Source organism: Phocoena sinus, chromosome X, assembly GCF_008692025.1.
Source record: "Phocoena sinus isolate mPhoSin1 chromosome X, mPhoSin1.pri, whole genome shotgun sequence".
NCBI lineage: Eukaryota > Metazoa > Chordata > Mammalia > Artiodactyla > Phocoenidae > Phocoena > Phocoena sinus.
The window spans coordinates 14,154,458-14,172,137 of NC_045784.1; the positions used below are offsets into that span (position 1 = coordinate 14,154,458).

The window sequence follows — 17,680 nt, forward strand, 5'->3', positions numbered from 1 at the left end:
TATAAATGGCAGTTTCCCTCTTTGCCTGTCTTACCTCATGTTCCCCGGTGCACGTGGCCAGCTTCAAGACCCTCAGACCCAACTTTGAGTAGATGTGGTGTGTGATTCCTTTCATCCCCATGAAGGGGTTCTGTTGTTGAGCATCTCAGCACAGAATGGTCACATGCAGAGCTTCTAAGATATCTGTCTGTATGATCAGCTGGATGGAGGGTGGGGACACCTGTGGACATGGCCCGGGACCGAGAAGACCATCCTTCTCCAGGCTTTGGCTTTAAGAAGAGCCATCACTTGCCTCAGTGAAATTGAGCCAGGTGTCCAGGGCAGAAAACTGCTGCTGCGTGTTACTTCAAGTGAGCCTGACTAGTCAGTAACACAAATGCTCGGGATACGTCATGGCACCGCTCCAGGGGCCCTGTGGGTCTCAGGGGCTGCTTCGGAGTTACTCCTGCTTACACTGTTATGGGAAGAAAAGCAACAGGTTCTGTGGGTGCAGCTTGCCTTTGAAGCCAATCCCCATTCTGAATCTGTGCAGCACTCTTCTTCAGGTAATGGCTTTTGTTTTTTCCAAATAGACAGTTCCCTGGTAGTATTAGTGCATAAAGGAAGTGTATTTTGTCCTTAATAGTCACTGAAAGCTTTGGCCATCTTCCAGCCACCTTCCAGCCTAGAGGATGCATCTCTGTCAGGGGCACAGACAGCCAAACTTGCTTCCATGTTCTCCCCAGCTTTCCACTGTAAACTGCACTTCACATCAATGCTAGTCACTCAGTGGTGGCTACGACATCCTCCAAACTGGATGGCAGGGCCGCTGGTGGAGTTCACGCAGAGATCTTCTTTTTTCATCTTTTATTTTTAAATATATAAATGTACTTATTTAGTTTTGGCTGCGTTGGGTCTTCGTTGCTGCGCACAGGCTTTCTCTAGTTGCGGCGAGTGGGGGCTACTCTTCGTTGCGGTGCACGGGCTTCTCATTGTAGTGGCTTCTCTTGTTGCGGAGCACGGGCTCTATGCGTGCGGGCTTCCGTAGTTGTGGCACGCAGGCTCAGTAGTCGTGGTGCACAGGCTTAGTTGCTCCGCGGCATGTGGGATCTTCCCGGGCCAGGGCTCGAGCCCGTGTCCCCTGCATTGGCAGGCGGATTTTTAACCACTGCACCACCAGGGAAGTCCTCTTCATCTTTTTCAAAAGACAACTTTATTTAGATACATTTCATATAGCATACAATTCACTCTTTTAAGTGTATACTTCAGTGGTTTTTAGCATATTTACGAAGTTGTGCAACCATCATAACAGTGTAATTTTAGAACATTTTCATCACCCCCAAGAGATTCTGTGCCCATTAGCAGTCACTTTCCATTCTCCCCTGCCCCACTCTCTACTTTCCGTCTTCATAGATGTGCCTGCTCTGGCCATTTCATTTAAATGGAATCATACAACATGTGGTCTTCTGTGACTGGCTTCTTTCACTTAGCATCATGTTTTTAAGGTTCATACATGTTGTATAGTGAGTCAGAACTTAATTTTTTTAATTGCTGAATAATGTTCCATTATATGGATATATGACATTTTATTCATCCATTCATCAGTTGATGGACATTTGGGTTGTTTCCACTTTTCAGCTAATAAGAATAATGATGCTGTGAATATTTGTTTACAAATTTTTGTGTGGACTTACCTTTTCATTTGTCTTGAGTATTTATACCTAGGAGTAGAATTGCTGGGTCATATGGTAACTCTATGTTTAACAGTTTGGGGACCTGCCAAACTGTTTTCCACAGTGGCTAAAGCATTTTACAATCCTGCCAGTAAAGTATGAGGGTTCCAAATTTTCCTCCTCTTTACCAACACTTGTTATTTGATTTTTAGGGTTTTTATCATAGCCATCTTAGTGGGTGTGAAGTGGTATCTCATTGTAGTCTTGATTTTTATTTCCTTAATGAATAGTGATGTTGAGCATCTTTTCATGTGCTTATTGGCCATGTGTATAACTTCTTTGGAGAAATGTCTTCTCAGGTTTTTGCCCATTTTTAATTGGATTATTTATCTTTTTATTTTTAAGTTATGAGTTCTTTATATACTCTGGATACAAGTCCCTTGTCAGATGTATGAGTTGCAAATATTTTCTCCCATTCTGTGCATTGTCTTTTCACTTTCTTGATGGTGCTGTTTGCAGCACAATATTTTTAAGTTTGGTCAAGTCCAATTTATCGAATTTTTTTCTTTTGTCACTTGTGCTTTTGCTGTCATACCTAAGAAACCATTGCCCAGTGCCATAGGAAGGGTGGGAGGGAGACGCAAGAGGGAGGGGATATGGGGTTATATGTATACATATAGCTGATTCACTTTGTCATACAGCAGAAACTAACACAACATTGTAAAGCAATTATACTCCAATAAAGATATTAAAAAAAATTTACCTTAGGAACCACTGCCCAAATCAAGTTCATGAAGATTTGTTCCTGTGTTCGCATCTAAAAGCTTTATAGTTTTAGCTCTTACATTGAGCCCTGTGGTCTATTTTAAATTCGTTTTTGTGTATTATATAATGAAGGGGTCTAGCTTCATTCTTTGGCATATGGAATTCCAGTTGTCCCAGCAGCATTTGTTGAAAGGAGATATTTTCTTTTATCTGCCTGTTCGGTCACTGCCCGCACCATGATACTCTTTCACTAGTTAGGTGACCACATGGGGTCAGGCTGAGAGAGGCTAGCACCCACCAGCAGCACAAATAGTGCTGTAAATGGCAGGGAACTTTATAAGACTTACTTCAGGTCCCAGACCAGTTTATTTTGGAGTGATAAGGAGCAACTTAGCATTCATAATTTTTTAAAACCTGGAGAGAGGACAGCCAGACACATGATGGTTAGTCTGTATGGCCCTTTCTCAACTAGGGTTCTGGGAGAGAATTAAGCTCTGATGCCCTTAGACATCCATTGTATGTAGTAAGTTAATCTCTCTCCAGTGCATTTAGAGTGGTCGTTACTATATACCGTCTTTGGGAAAACCGAGAAAAGAGTCACAAATCAAGTTGCAAAATGGTCTTCAGCCTTTGGGGAAATTAACGTTAGAACTGATCTATTAATAAGAAACAAATTCTGCTTCAGATATCATCACTGTCTGCTCCATTTAGGGGAGAGGAACTAATAAAATATTCTCTCCGGGTGTGCGCTCCTGAGTCCAGGTTACAAGTAATAAACAGCTCTCCGATTGTGTCATCATTAATGAGCTACCCGTAAGGACAGAAGTGGGTTTTTCTTAGAAATAAGTTAGCTTGATTTTTTTCCCCATATCTAATGTATCTGCTAAGGATCGATTTTGGGAAAAAAGAGTTGTTTGAACAGTTTAGAACTAGAGGATGCTGTATGGCAGTACTGTAACTGAACCTGTGCCAGCCTCTGTGGCCTTTGCTCTTCTCTGGAACCCCAGGAATTGTCCTGGGCCGCCCCAGGGCATTCCAAGGAGCTTGCGTGGCAGTGTCTGCTTGTCTGTATGACGTTCTCAGTGTGGCTGGGATTCTGTTTCCCTTCCCTCCTCATGTTTGGCAACACTGGAATATCTTTGGGGTTGATGATTGGCATCTCTAATGAAAACCTACCATTTCCAAGAAGAGAAAAGGCAGTATAAACTCACTTCTTAAAAGCTGTACTCAGAATTCCGTGGGAGAAATCAGGGCCCAGGGTGAAGGCTAAGAAGATTTTTCTCATCTACAGACCCCAGTTTATAGTCCTTCAAACATTGGTTCAGCTGCTTGAACATAAACCAGGTAACAGTCACTCACATAACATAGAAATTAACTACTTTCTTATGTAAAAGTCTAAGTTGGTGAGTGGTCCAGAAGAGTACCTGCCCAGAACCCAGGTACCTTCTGTCGTCTTGTTTTAGATCCCTGTGAGGGTTGCCTTTATCCATAGGGTCGGAGGTGGCTCACCTCTAACATGTTGGTGTTTCAGGTCCCAGGAAGGGGAAAGGAGCAAATGGAGAGAAAACAGATTACTTTTAAGGGCATGACTCAGAAGTGGCATACATCACTTCTCTCGCATCCATTTCACCCAGACTTAGTCATGTGACCTCATCTACTTGCCAGGGAGACATGGAAATGCCACTAGTTTCTAGTTGCATGGCCATGTGCCTAGCTCAACCTGAGGAGATGCTACTGAAAACAGGAAGGCGTGAGAATAGGATTGGAGGACAGTCTGCCACAGAACCTTCAGTGGATGAGCCTCACAGTACGCAGTTCGAAACCGAGAGATCGCCTGACGTACAACAGCAGCAGGCAAAATAGACACCTTTTTGCTGTTATTCCCTCATCGTCCTCCTTGGAAACCAGGCCACTTAGAGCCCACCTTGGGACAGTGAGTAACGAAGTTAGGAGAACCTGGAGAGACAAACTCTAGAAGCAAGTCTTAAGAGGTGAGGCAAGTTAGACACCTTTACTGAACCCTTAGGTTTTTGGGGCCGGATCCTGTCTTTGCGTTACTTAGGGCTCATTTGGTTGTAAAACATAAAGAGCAACTTGAGCTAGCAAAACCCTGTTCATTATTATAAGAGTACAGGGGTGACTCATGGAAACCAGGGGCAGGGATGGATTGGGAGAGAGGACTGTATACCTGTTGGCTCTCCTCCTGATTCTTCTCTGTTTTCTGTCATTTTTATCTGTGAAGACTTCTCAACCACCTTCAGCTCCAGATGTTACATTCTCACTGTGCAGGGCCCAGGCTAAACCAAACTCTTAACCAGGACCCATACATCCCTGGGAGAGAGAATCTGGTCAGCTTACCACAGACCAGCATCCGTTCAAGTGTGAAAACAGAGCTGAGCGTTTCTTAAGACAAATAGGACTGTCTGCCTGGGGCCCATCCCTGTGGAGGGAGGGGGAAGGGGATGGAGACAGTTCCCAGAGGAGGGGAAACTGTTATAAGCTGGCACACTTAGCGTGGTATTTGTTTAAGTAGGGGCATCCAGTTCTGATCAGCATGTATTTTCATAAAACTTTTGGACTTCCCTGGTGGTGCAGTGGTTAAGAATCCGCCTGCCAATGCAGGGGATACAGGTTCGAGACCTGGTCTGGGAAGATCCCACATGCCTCAGAGCAACTAAGCCCGTGTGCCGCAACTACTGAGCCTGCACTCTAGAGCCCACGAGCCACAACTGCTGAGCCCACGTGCCACAACTACTGAAGCCCGCACTCCTAGAGCCCATGCTCTGCAACAAGGGAAGCCACCGCAATGAGAAGCCCGCACGCCACAACAAAGAGTAGCCCCCGCTCGCCGCAACTAGAGAAACCCCACGTGCAGCAGTGAAGACCCAACGCAGCCAAAAATAAAATATAAATAAATAAATTTATAAAAAAACCAATGCTTTTTGTTTTGTAATAATTATAGATTCATAGGAAATTCAAAAATAGTACAAAGAAGTCCTGTGTATCTTTCACCTAGTTTCTCTCAATGATTGCATTTAATCTAACTATAATATAATATCAAAACTAGGAAATTGACGTTGGGATAGTGTATATGTGTAGTTCTTTGCCATTTTATCACATGTGTGTGTCTTGTAACTACCACTGTAATCAAGGTACAGGAGTCACCCTTACCCCATCTTCTTCTTTACTCCTTACCCGTGGTAACCATTGATCAATTTCCCATCTCTATAACTTTGTCATTTTCTGAATGTTATATTCATAGAATCACACAGCATGTGACCTTCTGAGTTTGGCTTGTTTTCACTCGGCATAATGCCCTTGATATCTGTCCAAGTTGTTGTATAAATCAATACTGCTAAGCAGTATTCTATGCTATGGGTGTACCACAGTTTGTTTAGCCATTCACCTATGGAGAGACATTTTGTTTGTGTCTAGTTGTCGAGTATTACAGATAAAGCTGCTATGAGCATCTGTGTACGGGTTCTTGTGTATACGTAAGTTTTCATTTCTCTGGGCTAAATGTCCAGGAGTGTGATTGTTGGGTTGTGTGCTAAGTGTATATTTAGTTTTTAAAGAAACTGCCAAGTTGTTTTCCAAAATGGCTGTACCATTTTATCTTCCCACCAGCCAGCACTGTATGAGGTTCAGTGTCTCCACATCCTCACCAGCATTTGGTATTGTCACTGTTTTTTAAATTTAGCTGTTCTAATACATGTGTAGTGGTATCCCACTGTGGTATTAATTTGCATTTCCCTAATGGCTAGAACATCTTTTCATGTGTGTATTTGCCATCATGTGTCCTGTTTGGTGACATGTCTCTTCATCTCCTTTGCCCATTTTCTTTTTTTTTTTTTTTTTTTTTTTTGTGGTACACAGACCTCTCACTGTTGTGGCCTCTCCCATTGCAGAGCACAGGCTCTGGACGCACAGGCTCAGCAGCCATGGCTCACGGGCCCAGCCGCTCCGCGGCATGTGGGATCTTCCCAGACCGGGGCATGAACCCGTGTCCCCTGCATCGGCAGGCGGACTCTCAACCACTGTGCCACCAGGGAAGCCCTCCTTTGCCCATTTTCTAATTGAATTGTTTTTTAATGTTGAGTTTTGAGAGTTCTTTATATATTCTAAATACAAATCAATGTGGTTTGCAATGTTTTCTCTCAGTCTGTGGCTTGTTTTTTCATCCTCTTAAAAGAGTCTTTTGCAGAGCAAAAGTTTAAAAATTTTAAGGAAGTCCAACTTACTTATTTCTTTTCCTTTTATGGATTGTGCTTTACTTGTCACCTCTAAAATCTCTTCACTAAGCTCTAGGTCCTGAAGATTTTTTCTCTTACGTGTTCTTCTAAAAGTTTTATAATTTTACACTTTACATTTAAGTTGGTGATCCATTTTGTGTTAATTTTTATATAAGGTGTGAGATTTGGGTCAAGGTTCATTTTTTGGCCTATGGATATTGAATTGCTTCAGCACTTTTGTTGAAAAGGCTGTTCTTTCTCCATTGACTTGCTTTTGCACGTCTGTCAAAAATAAATTGGTTGTACTAGTGTGAGTCTATTTCTGGGTTCTTTATTCCGTTCCATTGATCTATGTGTCTTTCCCTCTGCCAGTACCACACAAGATAGTAATGAAGATTAGTATCTTCATTACTTCACCACTTGATAACTATAGCTATATGTCTTCTGTTTTTCCCACTTATAATTATTTTTCAAAATTGTTTAGCTATTCTGATTCCTTTGACTTTCCATTTGATTTTAGAATAATTTTGTCTTGAGCTACAAAAATCCTACTGGGATTTCTATAGGAGTTATGTTAAACCTTTATGTCAATCTGGGGAGAGTTGACATCTTTTACTATGTTGAGTTTTCCAATCTGTGAACATTTCTCTATTTATGTAGATACTATTTTATTTTTTTCATCAGTGTTGTATAGTTCTCAGCATGTAAATTACATATATGTTGTGATATATCTAAGAAAATCAGCTTGAGTCTTTATAAATGAAGTTGTATTTTTGATTTTCAGGTGTTCATTGTTAGTATATCAAAATACTATTGATTTTTGTAGATTAATCTATCTTGCAAATTCACTTCTGTCCTTACTGAAATCACTTGTTAGTTCTAGGAGTTTTTTATAGATTCCTTGAAATTTTCTACGTGGACCGTTGTGTCATCTGCAGATAGGGGCAGTTTTGTTTCTTTCTTTTCAATATTTGTACCTTTTGTTTCCTTTTCTTGTATAACTGGGCTGGCTAGGACTTCCAGCACTATGTTGAAAATAGTGATGAGAGTAGAAATTTTTGCCTTGTTCCTAAGCTTAGGGGGAACCATTCAGTTTTTCATTAAGTATGATGTTTAGCTATAGTTTTTTTGGTAGAGGTTCTTTATCAAGTTGAGGAAGTTCACCTCTATTAATAGCTTTCTGAGAGTTTTTATTATAAATTGGTGTTGCGTTTTATCAGGTGCTTTTTCTACATTAGTTGATATGATCATCTGGTTTTTTCTTTCACCTGTTAAGTTGGTGAATTATATTGATTGTTTTTTGAATATTGAATCAGTCTTGCATCCCTGGAATCAACTCCTCTTGGTCATGATATATATAATTTTTTTATATTGCTGAATTCTATTTGCTAATATTTTATTAAAGATTTTAGGGCTTCACTGGTGGCGCAGTGGTTGAGAGTCCACCTGCCGATGCAGGGGACACGGGTTCGTGCCCCGGTCTGGGAGGATCCCACGTGCCGCGGAGCGGCTGGGCCCGTGGGCCATGGCCGCTGGGCCTGCACGTCCGGGGCCTGTGCTCCGCAGCGGGAGAGGCCATGACAGTGAGAGGCCCGCGTACTCAAAAAAAAAAAAAAAAAAAAAAAAAACCCAAAAAAAAAAAAAAGATTTTACATCTATATTCAGGAGGGATATTGTGTCTAATTTTCTGTCTTGTTAGGTTGCCCCTTTCCAAGTCCTTTGGCTAGAGAGAGCAGAATTTTGGGGAGGCTTTATATTATCTGCTCTCATTGGCATTGATGGGATGCATGAAGTGAAAAAAGAAAACCCAGGGAATTCATGGCTATTCTTTCCCTGGGAACTGAGTTCCCTAGCTGGTTTACCTTCTTCACTCCACTTCACTTCACTTTGCAGAGTCATCTTATATTATTCTGTATATTATGTCCAGGGTTTTAACTGTATTTAGTGGAAGGAATAGAGAGAAGTGTGCCTACTCCGTCTTATCCTGAAACCAGAAATGCAATCTATATCTTGTAAAAAATAGATTTTGAAGCCTCTTCCCTGCCTATTTATGGGTTAAAAAAATATTAATCTTTCAACTTGTTGGGGAGGGAGCATGCCTTCTACAGGTGAGCAGAGTGGCTAGCATAGTGTGTATTCGTAGTGAACAGTCACCAGATCTCTCTAGTGGTCACAATGCATTCTAGTTCAGTCGCTCTGGCCTAGAACCCTTCTCCCAGTGATTACAAATACGTTTGTTTTTCTAGGGGAACTTAGATTGCCCTTTTGCTCTGAGGATTCAGTATTTCTTGCTGTGCGATATAAGGATATAGGTTCTACAACCACATTGACAGTTTTGAGGGGGAAAGAGGGTGCTGAGAAAAATTAGGGCCAGACAGGCAGTGTAAGCAGAGACGGTAATGGGCTGGGTGGGATGTGTGGTCCCCTTAGTTATACCTGTTCTGTGAATTTACTCTTGACTTAATTTGGGAAGACTAGTATCAAAACACTTTTGTGTTTTTCTCAAGTGCCACAGAATGTATGTTGGTGTATGCACACGCACACACGCACTCACACACATACACACTCAGGCATTCATGCCAAATAATAAAGAAATAAAAGAGAGGTATGTAGACTGGCTAAGTTAATGTAGGAGTTTTTGCTAAAGGGAATATTCTTCTATTCTTTTCCTTCACACTTGTCCACGGGGCCACTTGCAGTTCTTTTAAACACCATTAATAATTGCACAAAAAGGGCATTTCAGTTAATGTCGTTTGTCGGGAAGAAATAGTTATTAAAATGTCTTTGGATAAATGGAACGAAGAGTGTTTGAAAAGGCCCAATTCACAGCTTTTCTTCAAGTTAGAAAATGGACATTATTTCAGGTGTAAATAATTCATCCCAACAAATTTGTTTCCTTTGGTGTGTGCCTGCCTGCCTGCCTGCCTGTGTGAATATCTGATTTTATTTTTGGAGCCCTGTGACATTAACGCCTTGTTAGTTTAGCACTTACTGTGAATCGGAGAGTTCTGACCCACAAGGATCCAGACCTCTAAGTCCTATTTCAGTGAACTGTTTGTACTTTTTTGTAGACAGTCTTCCAAACAGAAGAAGGCTATTCAAACTGCTATCCGCAAAAATAAAGAGGCAAATGCAGTGCTGGCCCGGTTGAACAGTGAACTCCAGCAGCAGCTCAAGGTAAGGAGCTTCCTGAATTTGGATTACCAGCTTTGTGTCTGTCTGTTGTGTTGTGTTTTGACAAACATTGGTTGAGCACCTGGTTCCATTCCTGTTGGTAAGACTTGCTCTTCGTTCTCAGACTCCTTTTGGAAGGCAGAGTTGCTGTATTTAAGTTTCATAGGTTGGTTCTTGGATGCTTAGAGGAAGACTCGTACCTTTAATATGCAGGCTGCATATTGTGTGCTAGTTAAAAAGACAGAGAAGCTATTACAAAGGCTCTTTGAAGCATTCTTTATTGTCCAAGCCTTCTGGGTAAAACCCTCATTTGTTTAGATCCTCCATGAATGATGCTATACTTATTTCAGTGTTAAGAGGGTGGCCCTGATCCTCTTGAAGGCTAACTCCTGCCCTGGTGTCTTGGAAATGGTTCCATATCAGCTTCTCAAGGACATTACCCCATCCTCATCGCCTGTTTCTCTTCACCATTAATCTCCCCTGTATTAGTTTCCCAGGGCTGTCCTAACAAAGCGCTACAAACTTGGTGGCTTAAAATAGTAGCAACTTATTCTCTCCCAGCTCTGGAGGCTAGAAGTCTGAATCACGGTGTCAGCAGAGCTATGCTATCTCTGAAGGCTCTGGGGGGGAATTCTTCCTTTCTTCTTCTGGTTTCTGGTGGTGGCTGGCAGTCCTTGGCTGGTAGATGCATCACTCCAGTTTCTGCCTCTGCTGTCACATGGCGTTTTCTCTGTGTCTCTCTGTGTCTGTGTCGGAATTCCTCTTTTTATTGTGCCCTCTTTTTATAAGGATACCAGTCATTGGGTTAGGGCTCACCTTAATCTAGCCCAGTCTCATTTCTAACTAGATTATATCCACAAAGACCCTATTTCCATAGAAGGTCACATTTACAGGTACGGGGGGTTGGGAGTTAAACATATATTTTCGGGGCACCCACGACACCCCCTGATTCTATGCTGGATCATTGCCACCCACACATAAACATGCTCTGGTGTTGTCCAGTGTAGTGACGCCACATCCTCCTTCAGCTGCTGCCCCGTCTCTCTGGTCTCCTTTTCACAGCCAAGTTTCTTAAGAGTTGTTTTCATTTATTGTCTCTTATTCCTCACCAGCAGTTTTCTCTCCCTCCACTTCGTTGTGGCTTTCATTCTCCTCCGCTTACACCCCTCTTACAGCCAAATTCAGTGCGCCTGTTTTAACATTATTTGGATTTTCAGAAAAATCTATGCCATTGACCGTTGACCATTCTTTCCTCTGAAATGTCCTTTCTCACTGGTTTTTGGGATATCATACTTTCCTTGTTGTCCTTCTACTTCACTGGTGATTCCTCTTTAGCAATCTCTGCTGTCCCTTCCTTTTTTATTTTCTCTTTCGTTACTACCCTGCTTCGCCCTAATTTTTTTTTTTTTGGCTGCGCCATGTGGCTTGTGGGGTCTCAGTTCCCAGATCAGGGATTGAACCCAGGCCATGACAGTCAAAGCCCGGAATCCTAACCACTAGACCACCAGGGAGCTCCCCCTAATATTTTATTATGAACATTTTCAAGCATACAAGAAAGTTGAAAGAATCATACAGTGAATATTTTCATAGCCACCACTTCAGTTCTACCATTCACATCTCGTTATACTTGTTTTATCACGTTTTTCTATCCCTCTTACCTGTCCTTCAGTCCATCTTATTTTTAACATGTTTTCAAGTAAATTGCAGACATCTGTATGCGTCCCCTAAATATTTTAACATGCATATCATTAACTAGAGTTCAATATTTTTACAAGTTTTTCTCATGTTGTAAATTTTACATACAATGAGTGTACAAATCTTAAGTGTACACTTGCTGACTTTTAAACAAATGCATCTACTTATGCATCTCAACCCCCTATCAGAGATATAGCACATTACCATCTCCCCGGAAAGCTCCCTCATGCTCCTTCCCAGTTAATTTCTGCCCCACTCACATAGAGGTAACCACTATTCTAAACTTCTTAGGCCATACTGTTGCCTATTCTGTAACTTTATGTAAATGGTGTCCCCTGACATGTACTTTTATGGAAAGCTTCTTTCACTTAGTATTATGTTTTTGAGATTCATTTTCATTGTTGTATGTCTCAGTAATCTGTTCCTTTTTATTGCTGAGTGGTGTTCTATCGAGTGAATATGCTGCAATTTGGTTATCAATTTTCCTGTTAGTGGACACCTGAGATGATTCTAGTTTTTGCTATTTTGAATAAAACTACATTCTTGGATAAGTCTTTGTGTGGGAATATGTTCTCATTTCTCTTGGGTAAATTTCTAGGATTAGGATTAGTAGGTAATATGGTGATTGTGTGTAATTAGTTTTAATAGAAACTGCTAGAGCTTTTCCCAAAGTGGTTGTAGCGTTTAGTACTCCCACCACTACTGTGTGAGAATTCTGGTTGTTCCTCATCCTCGCCAACACTTGGTGTTATTGTTTTAATTTTTAGCAAGTCCTGTGGTGAGATAGTTTTTATTTTACATCTCCTTAGCACTTTTCTATGTGATTATTTACTTTTCATATATTTTATTTTATGAAGCGTCTTTTCCAAATATTTGGCCATTTAAAAATCATTTTCAGCCGTTTTTTTGGAGTTGTAGGTAGATGCTTTTTATATATCTTGGTTACCAGTCCTTTGTCAAGGTATATATTTTATGAATGTTTTCTTCTAGTCTTTGTTTTGCCTATTAATTTTTTTAACTGAATCTTTTCATGAACAGAACTTTTTAATTTTGATAAAGTCTGATTTATCATTTTTTCCTCTTACGGTTTATTAACTTTCTTCCTATATAGGGAAACTTTGCCTACATCTGAATTATGAAGATATTCTCCTATGTTTTCTTCTAAAGTCTTTATTGTTATAACTTTTACATTTATTGTTGCTGTTTCTTTTTTTTTTTTTTTTTTTTTTTGCGGTACGCGGGCCTCTCACTGTTGTGGCCTCTCCCGTTGCGGAGCAACAGGCTCCGGACGCGCAGGCTCAGCGGCCATGGCTCACGGGCACAGCCGCTCCGCGGCACGTGGGATCCTCCCGGACCGGGGCACGAACCCGTGTCCCCTGCATCGGCAGGCGGACTCTCAACCACTGCGCCACCAGGGAAGCCCTAACTTTTACATTTAGATCTATGATAACATTTGTTTTTTTTTAAACTACTTTATTGAGATAAGATTGTACATACCTCAATAAAGCTGTACATATTTAATGTATGCAACATGATGAGTTTGGAGATAATTATAAATCCACGAGTCTCTCACAGTTTATGCCATAAAACTGCCCATCACCTCTAAAAATTCCCTCTCACCCTCATTATTAGTATTTATTTTTATTGAAGTATTGTTGCTATAGTTGCTGTACAATGTTATGTAAGTTATAGGTGTACAATATAGTCATTCATGATTTTTAAAGGTTATACTCCATTTACAGTCATTATAAAATATTGGCTATATTCCCTGTGTTATACAGTATATCCTTGTAGCTTATTTTATACCTATTAATTTGTACCTCTTAATCTCCTACCCCTCTAATGCCCCTTTCCCCTTTTCTCTCCCCACTGGTAACCATTAGTTTGTTCTTTATATCTGTGAGTCTGCTTCCTTTTTGTTATATTCACAAGTTTGTTGACTTTTTTTTAGATTCCACATATAGGTGAGATCATACAGTATTTGTTTTTCTCTGTCTGACTTATTTCACTTAGCATAATGCCCCAAGTCCATCCATGTTGCTGCAAATGGCAAAATTTCATTCTGTTTTATCACTCACATAATTATCATTTCTTTTATGTGGTGAGAACATTTAAGATTTACTTTCTTAGCAATTTTTAAGTATGTAATACAGTGTTGTTAACTGTAGTCACCATGCTATACATTAGATCCCCAGAACTTATTCATCTTATGATTGGAAGTATGTACCCTCGCCCAACATCTCCCCATTTCCTGCACGACCCTCCCCTCAGTCTCTGGCAACCACCATTCTACTCTGTTTCTATGAATTTGGCCTTTTTTAGATTGCACATATAAGTGATGTCACATGGTATTTGCCTTTCTCTGTGTGACTTATTTCACTTAGCGTAGTGCCCACAAGGTCCATCCATGTCACAAATGGCAGAATTTCCTTCTTTCTTACAGCTGAATAATACCCTATTTTATGTATGTACATCTTCTTTATCCATTCGTCTGTAGATGGAAACTTAAGTTGTTTCCATATCTTAGCTATTGTATCAATGCATAATGCTGCAGTGAACATGGGAGTGCACATATCCCTTTGAGGTCCTGATTTCATTTCCTTTGGATACCCAGAAGTGGGATTGGTAGATTATATGATGGTTCTTTTTTTTTTAATTTTGAGAAACGTGCATACTATTTTCTGTAGTTGCTGGATCAATTTACATTCCGACCAACATTGCACAAGCATTCCCTTTTCTCTGCATCCTTGCCAACACTTATCTCTTATCTTTTTGATGATAGCTATTCTAACAAGTGTGAGGTGATATCTCATTGTGGTTTTGACTTGCATTTCCCTGATGATTAGTGATGTTGAGCACATTTTCATGTAGCTGTTGGCCATTTGTTTTAGAATGTTGTGTTTCCGTTTTTATTTGTTTCAAGATATTTCTTTGATTCCCCTTTTGACTTCTTCTTTGACTCATTGGTTGTTCAGGAGTGTTTTGTTTAATTTCCACATATTTCTGAATTTTCTAGTTTTCTTCCTGTTACTGATTTCTAGTTTAATAACTTTGCAGTTGCAAAAGGTACTTGGTATGATTTTGATATTCTTAAGTCTGCTAAGACTTATCTTGTAACCTATCATATGATATATCCTCGAGAGTATTTCATGTGCGCTTGAGAAGAATATGTATTCCGCTTCTGTTGGCTGGAATGTTCTGTATATGTCTGTTAGCTCCATTTGGTATAAAGTATAGTTCAAGTCCAACATTTCCTTGTTGATTTTCTGTCTGGATGATATACTCACTGTTGAAAGTAAGGTATTGAAGTCCCCTACTATTGTATTCTTGTCTATTTCTTCCTTCAGATCTTTTAGTATTTGCTTAATATATTTAGGTGCTCCGATGTTGCCTGCATGTATATTTACGATTGTTATATTTTCTTTATGAATTAATCCCTTTAACATTACATAATGACATTCTTTGTCTCTTGTTATAGTTTTTGGCCAAAAGTCTATTTTGTCTGGTAAAAGAATAGCTACCCTGTTCTCTTTTGGTATCTACTTGCATGGAATATCTTTTTCATCCCTTAATTCTTTCTTATGTGTGACTGTAAAACTGAAGTGAGTCTCCTGTAGGCAGCATATAGTTCAGTCTTGTTTTTTAAATCCATCCAGCTGCTCTATGCCTTTGGACTGGAGAATTGAATTCACTTACATTTAAAGTGAATATTGATACGTAAGGATTTACGAATACCATGTTACTATTTTCTGGCTATTTTGTAGCTCTTGTTCTTTTCTTCCTCTCTTACTGCCTGCCTTTGTGAATTGGTGATTCTCCATAAAGGTATGCTTTGATTGTCTTCTCTTTATCTTTTGTGAATCTACTCTAGGTTTTTGTATTTGCTTTGTTGTTATCATGAGGCTTACATAAAATATCTTGTAGATATAACAGTCTATTATATGCTGATAACAACTTAACTTGGACTGTGTATAAAAACTCTACCCTTTTACTTCCCCCTTTTTGTTTTTGATGTCATCATTTACTTCTTTTCATATTTTGTATTCATTAACAAGTTATTGTAGCTATAGTTATTTTTAATATTCTTTTCCTTTAACCTTTATACTAGATTTAAGTGGTTAACACACTACCATGTTCAGTATTAGAGTATTCTGAATTTGACTATATACTTAACTTTACCCCAGTATATTGTATGTTTTCATGTTACTAATTAGTGTCCTTTCATTTAGCTTGAAGAACTCCTTTCTACATTTCTTGTAAGGCAGGTCTAGTGGTGATGAGCTCCCTCAGCTTCTGTTTGCCTGGGAAAGTCTTTCTCTCTCCTTCATTTCTGAAGGATAACTTGGCTGAATAGCATATTCTTGATTGGCAGTTTTTTTCTTTTTCTTTTAGCACTTTGGATTATCATCCCACTCTCTCAAAGGGTGCCTGCTGAGAAAGCCACTGATAGCCTTATGATAGGTCCCTTTTAAGTTACAAGCTTCTTTTCTCTTACTGCTTTTAAGATTTTTCTCTTTGTCTTTGATTTTTGACAAATTTATTATAATGAGTCTTAAAGAGGAACTCTTTTTTTAAAAAATAAATTTATTATTTTATTTATTTATTTTTGGCTGCATTGGGTCTTCGTTGCTGTGTGCGGACTTTCTCTAGTCTCGGCGAGCAGAGGCTACTCTTTGTTGCAGTACCCACGGGCTTCTCGTTGCAGTGGCTTCTCTTGTTGTGGGGCATGGGCTCTAGAGCACAGGCTCAGTAGTTGTGGCGCACGGACTTAGCTGCTCCGCAGCATGTGGGATCTTCCCGAACCAGGGCTCGAACCCGTGTCCCCTGCATTGGCAGGCGGACTCTCAACCACTGTGCCACCAGGGAAGCCCTATTTTTAATTTTTTAAATGAATTTCCATAGTGTTTTCCATAGTGGCTGCACCAATATCTATGATACATTTTGAATTAAGTTTTTTGTATGCTGTGAGATTAGGGTCAAAGTTCATTTTTTTCCATACCAGTATCATTAATCTAGAACCATTTGAAGAACAGAGTTTCTTTTCCTCCTTGGATTACTCTGGTGCCTTTGTCAAAAATCTAATGACTATATAAGTGTGATTTATTTATGGGTTCTTATTCCACTCTATTAACCTATTTGTTGATCTTTTTTTTTAACATCTTTATTGGAGTATAATTGCTTTACAATGGTGTGTCAACACAGTGAATCAGCTATATATATATATATATATCCCCATATCCCCTCCCTCTTGCACCTCCCTCCCACCCTCCCTATCCCACCCCTCTAGGTGCTCACAAAGCACCGAGCTGATCTCCCTGTGCTATGCGGCTGCTTCCCACTAGCTATCTATTTTACATTTGGTAGTATATGTAAGTCCATGCCACTCTCTCACTTCATCCCAGCTCACCCTTCCCCCTCCCCACATCCTCAAGTCCATTCTCTAAGTCTGAGTCTTTATTGCTGTCCTGCCCCTACGTTCTTCAGAATCATTTTTTTTTAGATTTTATATATATGTGTTAGCATACGGTATTTATTTTTCATTTCTGACTTACTTCACTCTGCATGACAGTCTCTACGTCCATGCGCTTCACTACAACTAACTCAATTTGGTTTCTTTTTATGGCTGAGTACTATTCCATTGTATACATGTGCCACATCTTTATGCATTCATCTATCGCTTCCATGTCCTGACTACTGTAAATAGAATTGCAATGAACATTGTGGTACATGACTCTTTCTGAATTATGGTTTTCTCAGGGTATATGCCCAGTAGTGGAATTGCTGGGTCGTATGGTAGTTCTATTTTTAGTTTTATAAGGAACCTCCATACTGTTGTCTATAGTGGTTGTATCAATTTACATTCCCACCAACAGTGCGAGAGGGTTCCCTTTTCTCCACACTCTCTCCAGCATTTATTGTTTGTAGATTTTTTGATGATGGCCATTCTAACTGGTGTGAGGTGATACCTCATTGTAGTTTTTTTTTGTTTGTTTGTTTGTTTGGTTTTGCGGTACGTGGGCCTCTCACTGCTGTGGCCTCTCCTGTTGTGGAGCAACAGGCTCCGGACACGCAGGCTCAGCGGCCGTGGCTCACGGGCCCAGCTGCTCCACGGCATGTGGGATCTTCCTGGACCGGGGCACGAACCCGCGTCCCCTGCATTGG

General features: G+C 40.2%; 1 protein-coding gene across 2 annotated transcripts in view; it reads left to right on the top strand.

The window, feature by feature from the left end:
* The window catches only part of REPS2 (RALBP1 associated Eps domain containing 2), a 227,760-nt gene that overhangs the window by 198,628 nt on the left and 11,452 nt on the right, over positions 1 to 17,680 (top strand). For both annotated transcript variants that reach the window (XM_032620885.1, XM_032620887.1), the window contains exon 17: positions 9,721 to 9,826. In XM_032620885.1, the coding sequence (XP_032476776.1) occupies positions 9,721 to 9,826 (106 nt within the window). The remainder of the gene's footprint in view (positions 1 to 9,720; positions 9,827 to 17,680) is intronic.